General features: G+C 35.1%; 2 protein-coding genes across 2 annotated transcripts in view; one reads left to right on the forward strand and one right to left on the reverse strand.

Annotated features, from left to right (window-relative positions):
* pfdn6 (prefoldin subunit 6) overlaps positions 1–898 on the reverse strand; it is a 3,691-nt gene extending 2,793 nt beyond the window's left edge. The window contains exon 1 of the mRNA XM_067371974.1: positions 722–898. Coding sequence (XP_067228075.1) covers positions 722–785 — 64 coding nt within the window. The 5' untranslated portion in view covers positions 786–898. The remainder of the gene's footprint in view (positions 1–721) is intronic.
* Positions 899–1,180: 282 nt separating this feature from the next.
* Positions 1,181–16,153, forward strand: part of mrpl11 (mitochondrial ribosomal protein L11) — a 41,519-nt gene continuing 26,546 nt past the window's right edge. Inside the window, exons 1-2 of the mRNA XM_067372271.1 lie at positions 1,181–1,284; positions 7,679–7,847. Coding sequence (XP_067228372.1) covers positions 7,725–7,847 — 123 coding nt within the window. The 5' untranslated portion in view covers positions 1,181–1,284; positions 7,679–7,724. The remainder of the gene's footprint in view (positions 1,285–7,678; positions 7,848–16,153) is intronic.

The raw sequence follows: 16,153 nt of genomic DNA on the forward strand, positions 1-16,153 counted from the left end.
GTCTTTACAGCCACTTTTGGTTGATTTAATGCATCCTTGCTGAATAAAAGTATTCATTTTTTTAATTTCTTTTAAAAAAAAATAAAAATAAAAATTCTTACTGACCCCAAACTTTTGAACGGTAGTGTATAATGCTACAGAAGCTTTGTATTTCAGATAAATGCTGTTCTTTTGAACTTTCTATTCATCAAGGAATCCTGAATAAATGTTTATTGAGCAGCAGATCAGCATATTAGAATGATTTCTGAAGGATCATGTGACACTGAAGACTGGAGTAATGATGCTGAAAACTCAGCTTTGCATCACAGGAATAAATTACTTTGTCAAATATATTTAAATAGTACAGTTATTTTAAATTGTAATAATATTTTACAATATTACTGTTTTTTACTGTATTTTTAATTAAATAAATGTAGCCTTGGTGAGCAGACGAAACTTCTTTTAAAAACATTAAAAATCTTAGTGGTTCCAAACTTTTGGACTGTACTGTGTGTGTGTGTGTGTGTGTATGTATATATATATATATGACAGATCTGGACAAGTGCTGATTAGCTAAATCAAGTCCAACTTGAGAAACTGACTGTGACATACAGACACTTCTCAGTGTGTTGTAAAATATATATGTCAAATATAAACAAATTTATGAAAAATGAATGTCAATACGCACATGCAAAGAGTGTTGAAAGGATCGCTAACATGGATAGCTAACGTTGTGATATACCTTTTTGCAGTTGTTGATATTTCTCCACCTCAGACTGTAATTTCTTCTGAATCGCTTCAGCCATCACTGCAGATATCCTAATTTCAGATCACTTTTTATCTTGCTAACTAATAACAAAAATAGATATCTTCAAAACAAAAGCAGTCAGCAGCACACGGATCATGCACAGTCTGGGGCGCAGGGGAAATGACGCAATATTCTTCACGTGGGAGTTTTGACAGTGCCACTTCGCCATCTAGTGTTGAAATGAAGCGCAATTCAGTTTTTCATTTTCGCCCCTTCAAATAAATCTTGAAATGGCAATTTCTGAGGAAATTATAGTTTTTTTCTATTTTACTTATTAATATATTACTATATGTTATGTAGTGGTCAATATAAATAATTTTTTTATGATAGAACTAGAGGCGTAGTGCCTCTCCTGTCCATATGGAGGCAGTCTATCTGGTTACTTTCATCAAACTATCTGAAGTGACAGTGAAGCCAATATGGCAGCGCGCATGGTTCAAATACAAACGTGAAGGTCTTTTTCTCGTGTACGTGAACATATATTATCCCACTAGCAGGTAATGTCAATATTATGATTCTTTGTATCACAATCAAATGTATCGTCTGTTTTAAATATGCACCTGAAGCTGCTTATTAGCAATCTTTAGATTAAAATAGTGTCATGTGCTATATGCCTGTAATGATGTATTATTATGTTGTTGTTATTATTATTGTTTTTGTTTTTATAACTACCTTTTCTTCGAAAAGTTCCATTCTTTTATTTCTGTTGACAACTGTAACCAATGGGAAACTACCAAATGTAGCAATGCTTGAATTCTACTGTTTTATAATGTCCAACAATCTGTGTTTTCCCACTATTTACTAATGTGACCACAGATATCTTTACATTTATTTATGTTTGCTTGTACTAAATTTGTCATTTGAATGTCTATTATGAGATATGTCACATGCTTCATGTTTTTTTACAGCCAGAATCCTTCAAAGGACAAACTGGAATTTAAGTAGCTGTGGTCATGTGACTATGTAGATCTACACCAGTCATGTAAAAATCAAGAGATCTAGTCACTCCGCACTTTTATTTATAGTAGAAACTCTTTTTTGACCTGTCAAAGTAAATTTTGGTCACAAATGTTACTGGTGGGATTAAATTGATTATTGTTATTATATTAACTAAATCTTTTCCATTAACCAGTAACACCAGAGCTGAGTTTTATGTAGTTTAACTTCACATTTTTGTTGGTAGTTTGAATCCAGACACAGCTGCAGGTTGGATGTGTTTTTTTATATGTTAGTGTTTATGATAATGTACTTCTGTGTCGTAGTAATAAGTTGCAATAGTCTTTGCTTCCTTATTGTGGCGTATATCTGAGTGAAACGGCTTATCAAACAAGAAAAAAAATGTAGGGTCTTGATTTTGTCCACGGGGAATTAATTGGATCATTGGATGGTTGTGGTTTGTTATTGCTGTGATGTCATGTGAGTGACAGGTTGTCCCACCCTCATGCCAGTAAACACATCATCAGAGACTAGAAGAGGTGTCGGAAGTTATTTTAATTAAAGATTATGAGGGTACATAAAATAATAATAATGTACACAGATAAATCATTTGTAATAAATACTGACATTATAAGCCCTTGTCCCTGTTAAATGCTGTTTTTCTCTGCCACCAAGGACTAAAGGATAGGGTAAAAAGAAGAAGAGACTCTTGTACCCAGAGAAAGTGCTTAGTGCTGTTGCTCATTTTACATGCCAAGAGGGGCATTTATTAAAGGCACAGCAGAAAAAGAAAATTGCTTTATTCTGATGGTCAGAGAGAAAATGGAATATGGTCATTTAAAACTAAAATGGAACTATTTTTAGAACACTAACATTCTAAAGCTGACCTCAGGGGAAAATTATGAGGAAAAATGACGATACTAATCAGATATCTGACCCAAAATACACTCTCTGAAATTAGAGTTAAAGGTATAGTTCACAAAAAAAATAAAATTCTGTCATTACTTACTCTCTCATGTTGTTCTACACCCGTAAGACTTTCGTTCATCTTCGGAACACAAATTAAAGGGTTAGTTCACCCAAAAATGAAAATAATGTCATTTATTACTCACCCTCATGCCGTTCCACACCCGTAAGACCTTCGTTAATCTTCGGAACACAAATTAAGACATTTTAGTTGAAATCCGATGGCTCAGTGAGGCTTCCATAGCCAGCAATGACATTCCCTTTCTCAAGATCCATTAATGTACTAAAAACATATTTAAATCAGTTCATGTGAGTACAGTGGTTCAATATTAATATTATAAAGAGGTGCAAATATTTTTGGATCGCCAAAAAAAACAAAATAATGACTTATTTAGTGATGGCCGATTTCAAAACACTGCTTCATGAAGCTTCAGAGCGTTATGAATCTTCTGTGTCGAATAAGCGGTTCGGATCGCCAAAGTCACGTGATTTCAGCAGTTTGACACGTGATCTGAATCACGATTCAACACAAAAGATTCATTACGCTCTGAAGCTTCACGAAGCAGTGTTTTGAAATCGGCCGTCACTAAATAAGTCGTTATTTTGTTTTTTGGTGCACCAAAAATATTCTCGTCGTTTTATAATATTAATATTGAACCACTGTACTCACATGAACTGATTTAAATATGTTTTTAGTACTTTTTTGGATCTTGAGAGAGGAAATGTCATTGCTCCCTATGGAGGCCTCACGGAGCCATTGGATTTCAACAAAAATATCTTAATTTGTGTTCCGATGATGAACAAAAGTCTTAAGTGTTTGGAACGAAATGAGGGTGAGTAATTAATGACAGAATTTTCATTTTTGAGTGAAATAACCCTTTAGTTCGAACCATATCATTCCCACATGTTTATAATCTAGTTTTTGAATTCGTTCATTGAATCTAGTGCTGATGAGTGTGATGATGGCATTATATCTGACACAGTGATACTTCACTGTCATTTAAGTATTCCCACCTTTTCTAGTTTGCTGTTGTAAATTCGGAGGTAGTTTAGCTCTTTGCTGAGGTTTTCACAAATTGCACTCTGCGGTGTTGTCAAAAATCAATATGCACCTGGAGGGCATCAGAGGAATTGAGCAGAATTCTGAATCACCAGCCTGCTCACTGAATTGCGACCATTGTTTGTTATTGAGTAGAGAGTGACAGAATCTCAGTTTCTTATCAATGCTTGTTCTCAGATCATTTAATTGCTTATAGTGAGCACATGTTTTCATTCACTGTTGTACACAATCACCTTCCATTAGAAAATAGCAACTCGCCACCTTTTTCGAAAGCCAATTTTCCCATATCTTCTCATTTTGTGCAAACCGCAAGCTGGTAGAAGAAACTAAATCATTTTACCAGTCATTTCTGTTATGCATAAATGTTTTATATACTTTCCTCCTCATTTATTTTTCAGCTTTTGTCTACTTTGCGAAAACAACAATTGCTTGTTCAGCAGTATTTTAAATGGCTATTCTTGCATCAACAAACATGTTTTCCCATGTCTGCAAGTTCAATTTGTCTCAAACCAAAAACAGATATATCAAGAGAGTTGGATTCCAAATGAACTGGCTGGCTTTCAAAAGTCAGGCTGTAAATCTATATATGTAAATGTGAAACTGCAGAGGGAATGATTTTGAGGTTCTTAAATCACTTCATAAAGAGAGTCCTGTCTCTCTTTGTCATTTTAAATCAGGAATGATGTAGCCCAGCTAATGCCATTGACTCCCTTGAGTGTTTCATTTTCCATAAACCTGGTTTTATCCCTTTGATCTGAAGTTTAAACAGAATAGCATTAGTAGTTTTTTCTTGTACTGTGGCTTTCTCTGAATTTGCATTAAGATATTAATCCACTTTATGGCATCTAGGGATTTTTAACATCCAGGGTTTTTTTTTTTTGGCCAATGGACGAAATGCTCCAAAAAATAAATAAACAAAACCTGGGCCACATTCATTTATTGCTAATGGTATACTGCTCTATTTTCCCTGTGCAATTTAAAAATCCCAGAACTTGGCATATCTTTTTTATCATTGTTACGGCCAAGAAACTTCAGTGTAAAACACTGCAGCAATTCATTTTCAGGCACCAATTGTTTGTACACCTACTTCATTATTCTCTGTTGAAACAACGCAGAAAAAAATCAAATAGCACTTTGGGCTAAAGATTAATGTCTAGTAAACAAAGAAATGTGAATGTACTACGCAATGATGTGTTTTCAAGAAATTAAATTAGCCTAAATCTTAAATCATTTTATCATAAAAGGCAAGCAAAGCTTTCTATTCACAGACTAAATTGCAGAAAAATCTGCAATCTGTAACTTTGGGTTAAAAATTATTTGTATGGTATGACAAATGAATGTTAGAGATTAGACTGTACAGAAATTGAAATCTACAGATAACACTAATACACACTTAATACACGTAGTTACGCAATGATGTTGTTAACATTAACAATATGAGAACAAAGTACAACAATAATAATTTGCACTGTTTGATGTGATCTGAGCTAAGCGATTGTTAGATTTAATCACCATTGGTAGCGTGATTTATTGTAATTTTTTTTTTTTCAAACATTAGATAGATCCGCGCTGAGGAGCCGTGCCGATGCACAACCCATGTAAACATAATAATTCCGCAAATAACTGCAATTGCAGGTTTCAAACAGAGATGGTGACAAAGAGGCAAAACTGACAGACTGCAGCTTTAATAATAAATGCAGATGACAGAAATAGCAGCTGGGTCATTCCTTCTATGCAGTACATTTTCATGACCCCATCATCTGTGTATTAATACATATATTCTTAAATTGGTTAGATTTTTTTCTTTTACACATGAAAATCTGTTAACAAAATATCACAGTCAAATGAAAATGGAGAAATCAATAAAAACTTTAAACAATTTTATCAAACACCATTTAAAAAAATATATGTTGGCATTTTTCCAAAGTTTGCTTCTGGGGTCAGCAAAACGTTTTTTAGTTGTTGTTGCTTGCAAGCTTTCTATTTCAAATAAATTCTGTTCTTTTGAACTTTCTATTCATCAAAGAATAGGAAAAGAAAAAAGAAAGAAAATGTATTGCAGTTTCCACAAAAATATTAAGCAGCACAACTGTTTTCAACATCGTTAATTATAAGGATATGTTTCTCGAGCAGCAAATCAGCATATTAGGATGATTTCTGATGGATCATGTGACACTGAAGACTCATTACTGCAGTAATGATGCTGAAAATTCAGCTTTACCATCACAGAAATCAATTACATTTTAAAATACACAGAATAGAAAAGTAATATTTCCCAATATTACTGTTTTTACTGTAATTTTGGTCAAATAAATGCAGCCTTGCTGAGCATAAGAGACTTCTTTCAAAAGCATTAAAATCTTACCAACCCCAAACATTTCTTATTTCCTATTCATAATGTTTCAAACAATACATTTTCTGGGAATATCTAATATTATTCTCAAGCAATTTAATCTAATTTGAAAAGTTGATGAGTGCTTCAAAGAAGTAAACTCAGCAAGCACAGTGAAGTTTGGCAGAAAATGCCTGCAATCCATATTCACCATTTTTTGCAATCCGTTTTTTTTCCATCGTGTATTTTATATCCCTATCACGTCAACCGAGTTGCTTTAAAATGGAAAAGAAATTTCATGCATGTTTCTTCAAAACGGTCAGAAACGTTGTCATTGTTGGCACCAAGTAAACACAATGTTCCAAATAAATTGCTTCAATTTAACTCAGGATTGTTGATTGTCCTCTTGTGCTTCTGAATATGTTAAAATGCTTGGACCTCCTGCCAAGAAGTGGAGATTTACCAGCAGCCCAACCTTCCCTGACTGCCTCTTAAATTGATTCAACATGCTTTTTAAAACAGCAAAAATATGTATGGAGGACAGCATGAAATAGAACGGTGAAATGAAGGGGAGCATGTGATTGGCATTTTAAAGAAAACCCAGAAAGTAATTTTTAAAGCAGTGCATTCACACATCTGGTTATTGCTGAGCCTATATCTGCCGGTTCTGCTCTCTTTAGATAGCCCGTGTATTCTGAGATCCAAGACGTTTCAGTGCTTGTGAAATTCTCTTTGCTCGTCTCCTTGCGCACAGATGCGAGGATTAACTTGGCATTAAAACCAATGGTGCGTTCCAACGTGTGGCTAGCCAGGTGTGTTTATTTCACCTCTGTCCTCATCTCCCTTGCATTTATGAATATATAAATAGTGAGATTAACCTGGGAACAGAGCGCTGTGAATAATTTAGAGATCTTCTTTTCACCTGGGTTGAACAGTCACAAAATGGGTCAGGTTCTCTCGTCATATTTGTAATTGGCTGTGCTGTGGTCTGGCGAATGGCGTTGAACACGTAACGGCTTTTATTGCATTTGGTCTATATCAGATTATAGGGCGTGGTTTTTATGAGTCATGCTTCCCAAACTGCATACATTTCAGGCCATTTCCACCACTCAACTAATTGATTGAATCATGTAATTGAATTTGGTCTTGAATGGAAAAACCAGGTATTGCCCTTTCGACTTTGCGTGTGGCGCTGTATCCGTGCATTGCCGGTGTTGTTCTGGTGCTTGGTGGCTGCTGTCCAATCTGTTTGACCCTTCCTGATGTAGACCCATAGAGCGCTAGCTAACTGTAATGGATCAGGAGAGAGCAGGGAATCATTGAAGGCAGCCAAGCACAGAAGCTCCTCAAGTGCACGACGCACCTGTGCTTTTATCCCTTATCTTTGAAGGTCCTGAGGTTTCATAGCACTTCGCCTCACGACTGTCTTCACACACACGGGGTCTCGAGATAAGGCCACTGTGCACTCCTGGGAGAGCTTTTATGGATCGGAGAGCTTTTGTGTAACTCACTTTTCAACCTCTGGACATGTATTGATTTTTTTTGTGTTGAATTTTTAATGAATTAAGGGGACCTCAATAATTAACTTTCCCAATAGGCAAAGGGGACGGACAGACGTGTGGCAGGCCAGACACATAGACAATATGTCTAAGATATCTAAAGCGGCCAAGGCAGTGAAAAAGTTGGACACTGGAGGCGTCATCAGAGCGATTGTAAGGTCTGGACAGGCGGCTCCTGGGCCTCCACTGGGCCCTATCCTGGGACAGGTAAGCTTTTAAGACATCAAGCTTTTTTCATCATTGATTTTGTTTCAACTTTTTATTTTCACTTCATTATTTCATTCTTTATTATGTTTATCTTATGGTATGACTGTAATGCTGTGATTCTCAGCCAGGAGTCGAGACCCATAGGGCACCTCAGCAAGGTTCAAAGGGGGGAAAATTCAAAACAAGCATTAAAATCAGCAAAACCAAATAAAAATCAAGATTTTGTTTTGTAGACCTGGAAAAGACATGTTATTTGATCTTAAAACTCCATGGGCATTTTTATAATCAATATACATTTTTCTTTGTAGTTATGCCAATCACAAATATATTTTGTCAGGTAAAAATTGTGTGTAAAAAAAAAAAAAAAAAAAAATATTTAAAAATCGTTATTCTTGAAGGGATAGTTTACCCCAAAATTAAAATTCTGTCATCATTTACTCACCCTCAAGTTTGAGTTTAACACAAAAGAAGGAATTCTGAAGAATGCTGGTAATCTCAGAGTTGATGGTAGCCATTGATTTCCATGATATAGAAAAAATACTATGGAATAATCACGTCAACATAACCAGAGGTCCTCGGCACAAACTTTTAATTTTGTTAATATTTTTTTCTGTAGAAAGATGAACATAAATAGTGATGAAAGCCAAAATATTACATAGAATTTCTAGTTGCAACACTGTGTTTTTCAGATATTCCTTTAAAAGAAAAAGTTTCAGCTGTATACAGATTGATCCACATTTGGTGTTTGACCACTGAAAATATGTACAACTTACCAATTTACTTATGGAGCTGCATTAAGATCTCCATATCTCTGGGATCGAACCATTGAGGGCCTTTAAAATGAAGATACCAAAAGGAAAGTTTGTTAAGAACCAGGATCTAAAATATTAAGATATCTTTAATACTTCTTGAGTTACATGCAAACTTGAAAAACAAGAAGTGCATTTTGACATTTATGAATGGTCACCTTTGGCATATAATAAAACAAAGATTGCTAAGGTCAACAGATTTTACAAATAGACCTTCCAATCTCTGTGTAAAAATAAAATAATGATGTTGCCATCTTTCTAAAGTCTTCTTTTACACCCATGTAAATTGGCCCCAAATTTCAGGTGAAAATTGTCATTTTGACCCCCCTCTACCCCCCTCATGAATTACTCATTAAATATACAGTCATGTGAAAAAGTTAGGACATCCTATTGAATTCCATGGTTTTCTGTATCAGGGCGTAATAAAAAAAATCATCTGTCCTTGGCAGATCTTAAAATTGGAAAATAAAACCTGATGAATAACAACACATGACATATCACACTGTGTCATTATTAATTTAACAAAAACTAGGCCAAATGGAAAACCCATGGGGGACAAACTTAGGGCACCCTTACTGTTAACACTGGATTTTAAGAGTGTAAGTAACAGTCAGGCACTGCTAATCAAATATCTTTGATTAACTGATCAACGGCAAGTGTAATCATCTCTATAAAAGCTGAAATTCTGGCAGTTTGAGCATCTGGAGACTTCAGGTGTTTGTTAACACAATGCCAATGAGGAAAGACATCAGCAATGATCTTAGAGAAGCAATTGTTGCTGCCTATCAATCTGAGAAGTGTAACAAGGCCATTTCCAATCAGTTTGAAGTCCATTATTCTACAGTGAGATTATTTACAAGTGGAAAACATTCAAGACAGTTGCCAATCTTCCCAGGAATGGATTCCCAGCAAATTCAGCCCAAGATCAGAGTTTGCAATGTTCAGCAAAATTGCAGACACCCAATTGCTACACCTCAGACTCTACAGGCCTCAGTTAACATGTTAAATGATAGTTCATGACAGTACAATTAGAAAAAGACGGGTCAAGTATGGAATGTTTGTAAGTGTTGCCAGGGAAAAAAAACTCTACTGTTAAAAAAAAACAGGGCAGCATAGCTTAGGTTTGCAAAGTTGCATCTGAACAAACAATAAGACTTCTAGAACAATGTCCTTTGGACAGATAAGACCATAGTGGAGATGTTTGGCCATAATGCACATCACCAAGTTTGGTGAAAACCAAAAACAGCATATCGGCATAAACACCTCATACCAAAAGTCAAGTATGCGGTGTAGGGCTGATGATTTTAGGCTTGTTTGGTAGCCATGGTCCCTGGGCACCTCACAGTCATTAAGTCGACCATGAACCCCTTTGTATACCAAAGTATTCTAGAGTCAAATGTGAGGACATCCTTCCAACAGCTAAAGCTTGGCCAAAATTGGGTCATGCAACTGGATTATGATTTGAAGATTACCAGCAAATCTATAACAGAATGGATGAAAATTAAAAAAATAAAGGTGTTGCAATGCCCCAGTGAAGTCTAGGGGCCAATTGCATAAACTTAGTCACTATATTAAGACTGTGTCTTATACTTAAGAACTTGCAGTTAACCAAGGGGTAATCAATGTTATTTTTCCAATTCAAATTACACCAGTCTTCCTTTTTATGTAACAGACTTTAAAAAATTAAGACCACTCTTCAAGAAAAACATTAGTGTCTTAACTTTTAAGACTAGTCTAATTGGTTTATGCAACCGGCCCCTGATCTCAACCCATATGAAAAGCTGTGGCCAGAGCTGTGCATAAACAAATGCCCACAAACCTCAATAAACTGAAGCAACATTGTAAAGAAGAATGGGCCAAAATTCCTCCCGAACGATATGGGAGACTGATAAAGTCATACAGAAAAATGATTACTTCAAGTTATTGCTGCTAAAAGTGGATCTACAGGCAATTGAATCATAGGGTGTCCTAACTTTGTCACCCATGTCTTTTCCATCTTGGCTTTATTTATGTTGAATAAATGATGACACAGTGAAGTCATGTGTTGTTATTCATCTGAGGCTTTATTTTCCAAATTTTGAGACCTGCCAAGGACCAGATGATTTTTTTATTATGTCCTGATACAGAAAACCATGGAATTCAATAGGATGTACTAACATTTTCACATGACTTTTAATATTTTGGCTTTCGTCACTATTTATGTTTGTCTTTCTATAGAAAAAAATATTAACAAAATCAAAAATTTGAGCCGAGGAACAAAATTTGGTTTATTTGACACTGAATGACCCTGTGGCAGTCACTGGCTACCGTAACTGTAACCGTTTGGTTAACAACATTCTTCAAAACATCATCTTCTGTGTTAAACAGATGAAAGAAACTCATACAGGCTTGCAACAAATTGAGGGTGATGCCGTTTTCGAAGCTTAATGGTGGTGACATTGAAGTCATGTGACCATTGTATAGTTCATTTATAAACTATGTTTAACTTTTTACTTCTGGCAAAAGTATTTAAGCTCCAAAATTCATAGAAGTTGCGTTAATTTGTGAAGATTATCATGATGAACAAATCATGTAAGAATCATAAATTGTTGCTGGTCTCAGATCTTATTTTCTGCAATAATCCAAAAGCCAATGGAAACATTTTTATTGGGTTTTTGTTAAGGGGAACATGGGTGATGCTATGTTTGGCCTACAAAAATACGGCATCACTATTGACCATTTCAAGTTCTGTCATCATCTACAGGAGTTCAGAAAGAAAATCTTGACCACATCTTTTTTTTATCTCTTGATCACAGAGATCTGATGCTTCTCTAAAAGTTTTGTGTTTTTCTCCACTGTAGGGACTGTCATGTGAAGCTGTTTAGTCAAATGTTCACACAGGCCTACCTCTGCTCTCATATGTAAAGCACATTCATAACTAACAAGCTAATTACAGCTGTAATGATGTCATTACAGTCCCTTGCCCATCATGATTATAATAAATGACACATTTTCTTCTGCCAGCGCAAGTCAACCTGGCCTCCAGAGTGAGCTTGCCTGCTGAAGAAAGCTGTTGTGAACTAAATATGAGGTGTAATGAGGATTAGTCAAGCAAAGCATCACCATATGTCCGTGAAACAAGCACAGTCGTGTGTTTGTGCATGTGTCTACCCATTCTTTTGTCAACTCTGTTTGAGCTCTACCATCTTTGGCTTAACTTTTATGTGTATTAAACTGTAAATAAATTGCAGCCAGCGTGCCTTCAGCTTGCAGCTCTGGCCCTTTAATCTTCCCGCTTTCTCGCTGCTTCGTTTTTTCTCTCGTCTGCCTAACCATCCCTGACAGGGTAAGCGCATAGAGGTAGGCTGCCTGTCGGCCGGGGGGCAAATTTAAACAAACGAGAGAAATAAAAGAAGGAGCTCTGGAGGAGAGGGGGGGGAACTGACAGCTTCTGTGGAGGAGAGTAATTACAGTCCAGAGAGAAATTAACTCAGCCGGATGGAGGAGAGAAACAGAGGACAGAATAAAAAGAGGCACCTATAAGACAATATTTCAAGTGTTTTGTGCGTCGAGACCAAGCATACCAACACTGTGAGGGAAATTAGGTGAATCTGTAAAACATGCCCACGTCAAAATCAGAAGGAAATATATATAGAATACAATAAGGTTTCATTAGTTAACATTAGTTGTATTGTTTGTAATGTATTAACTAACATGACCTAACAATGAACAAAACATTTGTTACTGTATTTACTGTTTATTAATGTTAGTTAATAAAAAATATTGTTCATGTTAGCTCACAGTGCATTAATGTTAACAAACAAAAATGTTGAAATTAACATTAGATTAATAAATGCTGTAGAATTATTGTTCATTCTTCTTAAAGGGATAGTTCACCCAAAAATGAAAATGTGATGTTTATCTGCTTACCCCCAGGGCATCCAAGATGTAGGTCACTTTGTTTCTTCAGTAGAACACAAATGAGGATTTTTAACTCCAACCGTTGCCGTCTGTCAGTCAAATAATGCTAGTGGATGGGAACTTCTACTATAAGAGTAAATAAAACTTGCATAGACAAGTCCAAATTAAACCATGCAGCTCGTGACGACACATTGATGTCCTAAGACATGAAACGATTGGTTTGTGCGAGAAACCGAACAGTATTTATATCATTTTTTAGCTCTAATACACCACTATGTCCAACTGCATTCATCACTCGATTCGTTTGGTCTGATCGCGCTCTGACAGCGGCAGTGATGTCTCACTCTCATTGAAGTATATGCGCGAGACATCACTGCCGCTGTCAGAAAATTTGAGATAAACATCAAATTTTCATTTTTGGGTGAACTATCCCTTTAATTCATGTTAACTAAAGTACTTAATGTTAACCTTACAGTAAAGTGTTAACAGTTTTTGAACGGTAAGACTTTTTTAAAAATATTTTTTACAAAAGCTTTCTATTTTAGATAAATACTGTTCTTTTGAACTTTCTATTTTCTATTTCTATTGTCAAATACTCCTGAAAAAAAATTGTACACAACTGTTTTCAACATAGATAATAATAATAAATATTTCCTGAGCTGCAAATCAGCATATTAGAATGATTTCTGAAGGATCATGTGACACTGAAGACTGGAGTAATGATGCTGAAAATTCAGCTTTGCCAACACAGACATAAACTGCATTTTAATATATATTTAAATAGAAAACAGTTATTTTACATTGTAAAAATATTTCACAATATTACTGTTTTTGCTGTATTTTGGATCATATAAATTAAGCCTTGGTGAGCAGAAGAGACTTCTTTTAAAAAAACATTTAAAAATCTTACCATTCAAAAACTTTTGACAGATAGTGAACAAAAAAGTAAACATATTTTAATAAGTTATAAAAGATTTCAATTTCAAATTAATGGAACTTTCAAATCATCAAAGAATCCTAAAAAAAGAAGAAAAGAAAAAAAGGTATCACAGTTTCCACAAAAATATTGAACAGCTCAATGTTTTCCAAGTTAATAAAAAAAAGAGAAATGTTTCTTGAGCACCAAATCAGCATATTATAATTATTTCTAAAGAATCACATGACACTGAAAATTCAGCTTTGTCATAACTGCAATACATTTTAAAATATATTAATATAGGAAGTTATAGGAAGAATATTTAACAATATTACTAGGGGTGTGACCAGACAGGTAGCTCACAAGACGAGACTTGAGATTGAGTTCACGAGAACGAGACGAGACAAGATTTTTACACAGTATATTTAAGAAATCATCAATGGCGAAATACATGACTAGAAAAAATATTCTGCAGGTGTATTTGAAATGTTTTAACTAATCATCTTGTAATGAATGTCATTTCAGTTCTACTTTCTTAGTATGAATTATCATATGCAGTAAAAGACAACAATACTCGAGTACTGTAAAAGGTTTTGCCACTAACACAACTGACTGACTTCTCTTCTGTATGATTTCAGTCTCTTCAGACCTTACTGTACATGATTTATGAGCTTCTACAACTTTTGACCTCCTAACTGAACTCCTTTCCACAAACTTATTATAGAAATAAAAACAGTATAAATAAAAATGGTAACACTTTACAATAAGGTCTCATTTATTAGCATTAATGTATTACCCAACATCAACTAACAATGAGCAATATATTTGCTACAGAATTTATTAATCTTTGTTTATGTTAGTTAATAAAATAATCATTCATTGTTAGTTCATGATAGTTCACAGTGCATTAACTAATGTTAACAAATGAAACCTTATTGTTTGTGCTTAATAAGATTAAGAGAAAACTGTTATTCATTTTTATGGTAACACTTTACAATAAGTTCAACCATAATCGCACTCTGTCAATATAAAGTGCAAATAAGACCAAATTTTTCTTTGATACAGAGCTAAGAGATGGTTACAATTGCACTGCCCAGCCTAAAATGGCTTTCATACTAAGAGATACTTGCATGCATCAGGGAGGCGTTTTCAAAATCGTGACACGAGATCTCGTCACACCCCTAAATATTACTGGTCTTACTGACTTACTGACTCAAGATTCTAAATTTTTGCAATACAGTATTAATACAGAATTTAGAGAGGGTTGTAATGTGCCTAAGTGTCCAAAAAATGTCAAATTTCAAAATGCAAAAAAAAAACTTTTAATCTTTTGATTTTAGGGTGAAATATGGCTCCATTTTATTTTAATGAACACAGTGCATGTGTCTGATCTGCTAGTTCTGTTCTTTTCACTGATTTCTCTTCACTAGCTGAACAGTTACAGTGAACATAACATGGAGGGTGTGCATTTAAAATGAAGAGAGAGCGAGAGAGAGATGAAAGGCTGAGAAATGGCATTCTGGTCTGGTTCATATGTCTGATATACCTCTGAAGCTAAATCAGCTTCAAGAGGAACTGCTCTCAGTAATTTAATTAATTTATAGCTAGGCTTATTTTTAGCATTTGACATGCAAGTTTGTCCTCTTTTACGTTTGGTAAATATTCCATGTAAATCATGAGTGAAGTGCGCTATAAGCTCTTGGCTCTTTGAAAAATGAGTCCCATTTCAATTAATATGAGTAATAATGGTTTATCAGAGCAAGGGTGGGGGGGATTGTAGAGGCGCTGCTGATGGAGAGTGAATAATGCCAAACCCCCCAGCATAATCTGCACCAGGATTCATTCTCTATCACCACGTCAGAAAGTCTCTCCCTAACATCATATTCCGATATGTACAGATCTGTCATTGGTAACCACAATAAGAAAGACGCTTCAGTTTATGCTGTGGTAACTTTGATACATTTAAAGGTGGAGATTGGTGAGCTTTCACTTTCCATTCTGTGTACAAATTCCTGGTGCTGCCTACAGAAGTGTCTAAAAGTCTGAGACAACATTGAGAAACTGAAAATAAACAAAGTTTTAGGATTATTTTTGTGCTGGAGAAATGTGCTACTTTTACACAAACTTCTTGAGTGTATGCAGCTCGAGTTCTGCTGTCACTAAAGCAAAAGAAGGATACAACAAATACTTAAAAATTAATGTAATTTTTTCAAGTCAACTTTTGGACTTAAGTTGCTGTGCTGATGATTATATAATTTGTAATGACAAATTGTTGAAGTAGAAAAATGCAAAATAGAAGCACTTTTCACTAGTATTATCAGACATTTGGACTCCACTGTTTGTAATTGTGGGGAAAATTTTACTGTTGAAAGTGACTGACAGATACTTTCTTTATTGCGTTTGCTCAACCATGAAACGTCCATTTAGTTGATGGAGGAATGGATTAATTTGTTTGTGAGGACCAGCCATAAAAATTTTGATTTAAATGAAGTTCTGTCCCATATCATTTTTGAAATGTTGTCATTAAGTTTGACAGGTCTCCACAAATTTACTGTGGAGCTGCATCTGTCTCGCATGTCAGACCAACAGATTATGGGTCTGCCTGCATCTGGGTACCAATGGTAGAGGCAGGTGTCTATTAAACATTTTTATTACAGAGTGAAATATTAACAGTGGTCATG

The sequence above is a fragment of the Chanodichthys erythropterus genome, chromosome 1, assembly GCF_024489055.1.
Source record: "Chanodichthys erythropterus isolate Z2021 chromosome 1, ASM2448905v1, whole genome shotgun sequence".
Classification (NCBI taxonomy): Eukaryota; Metazoa; Chordata; class Actinopteri; order Cypriniformes; family Xenocyprididae; genus Chanodichthys; species Chanodichthys erythropterus.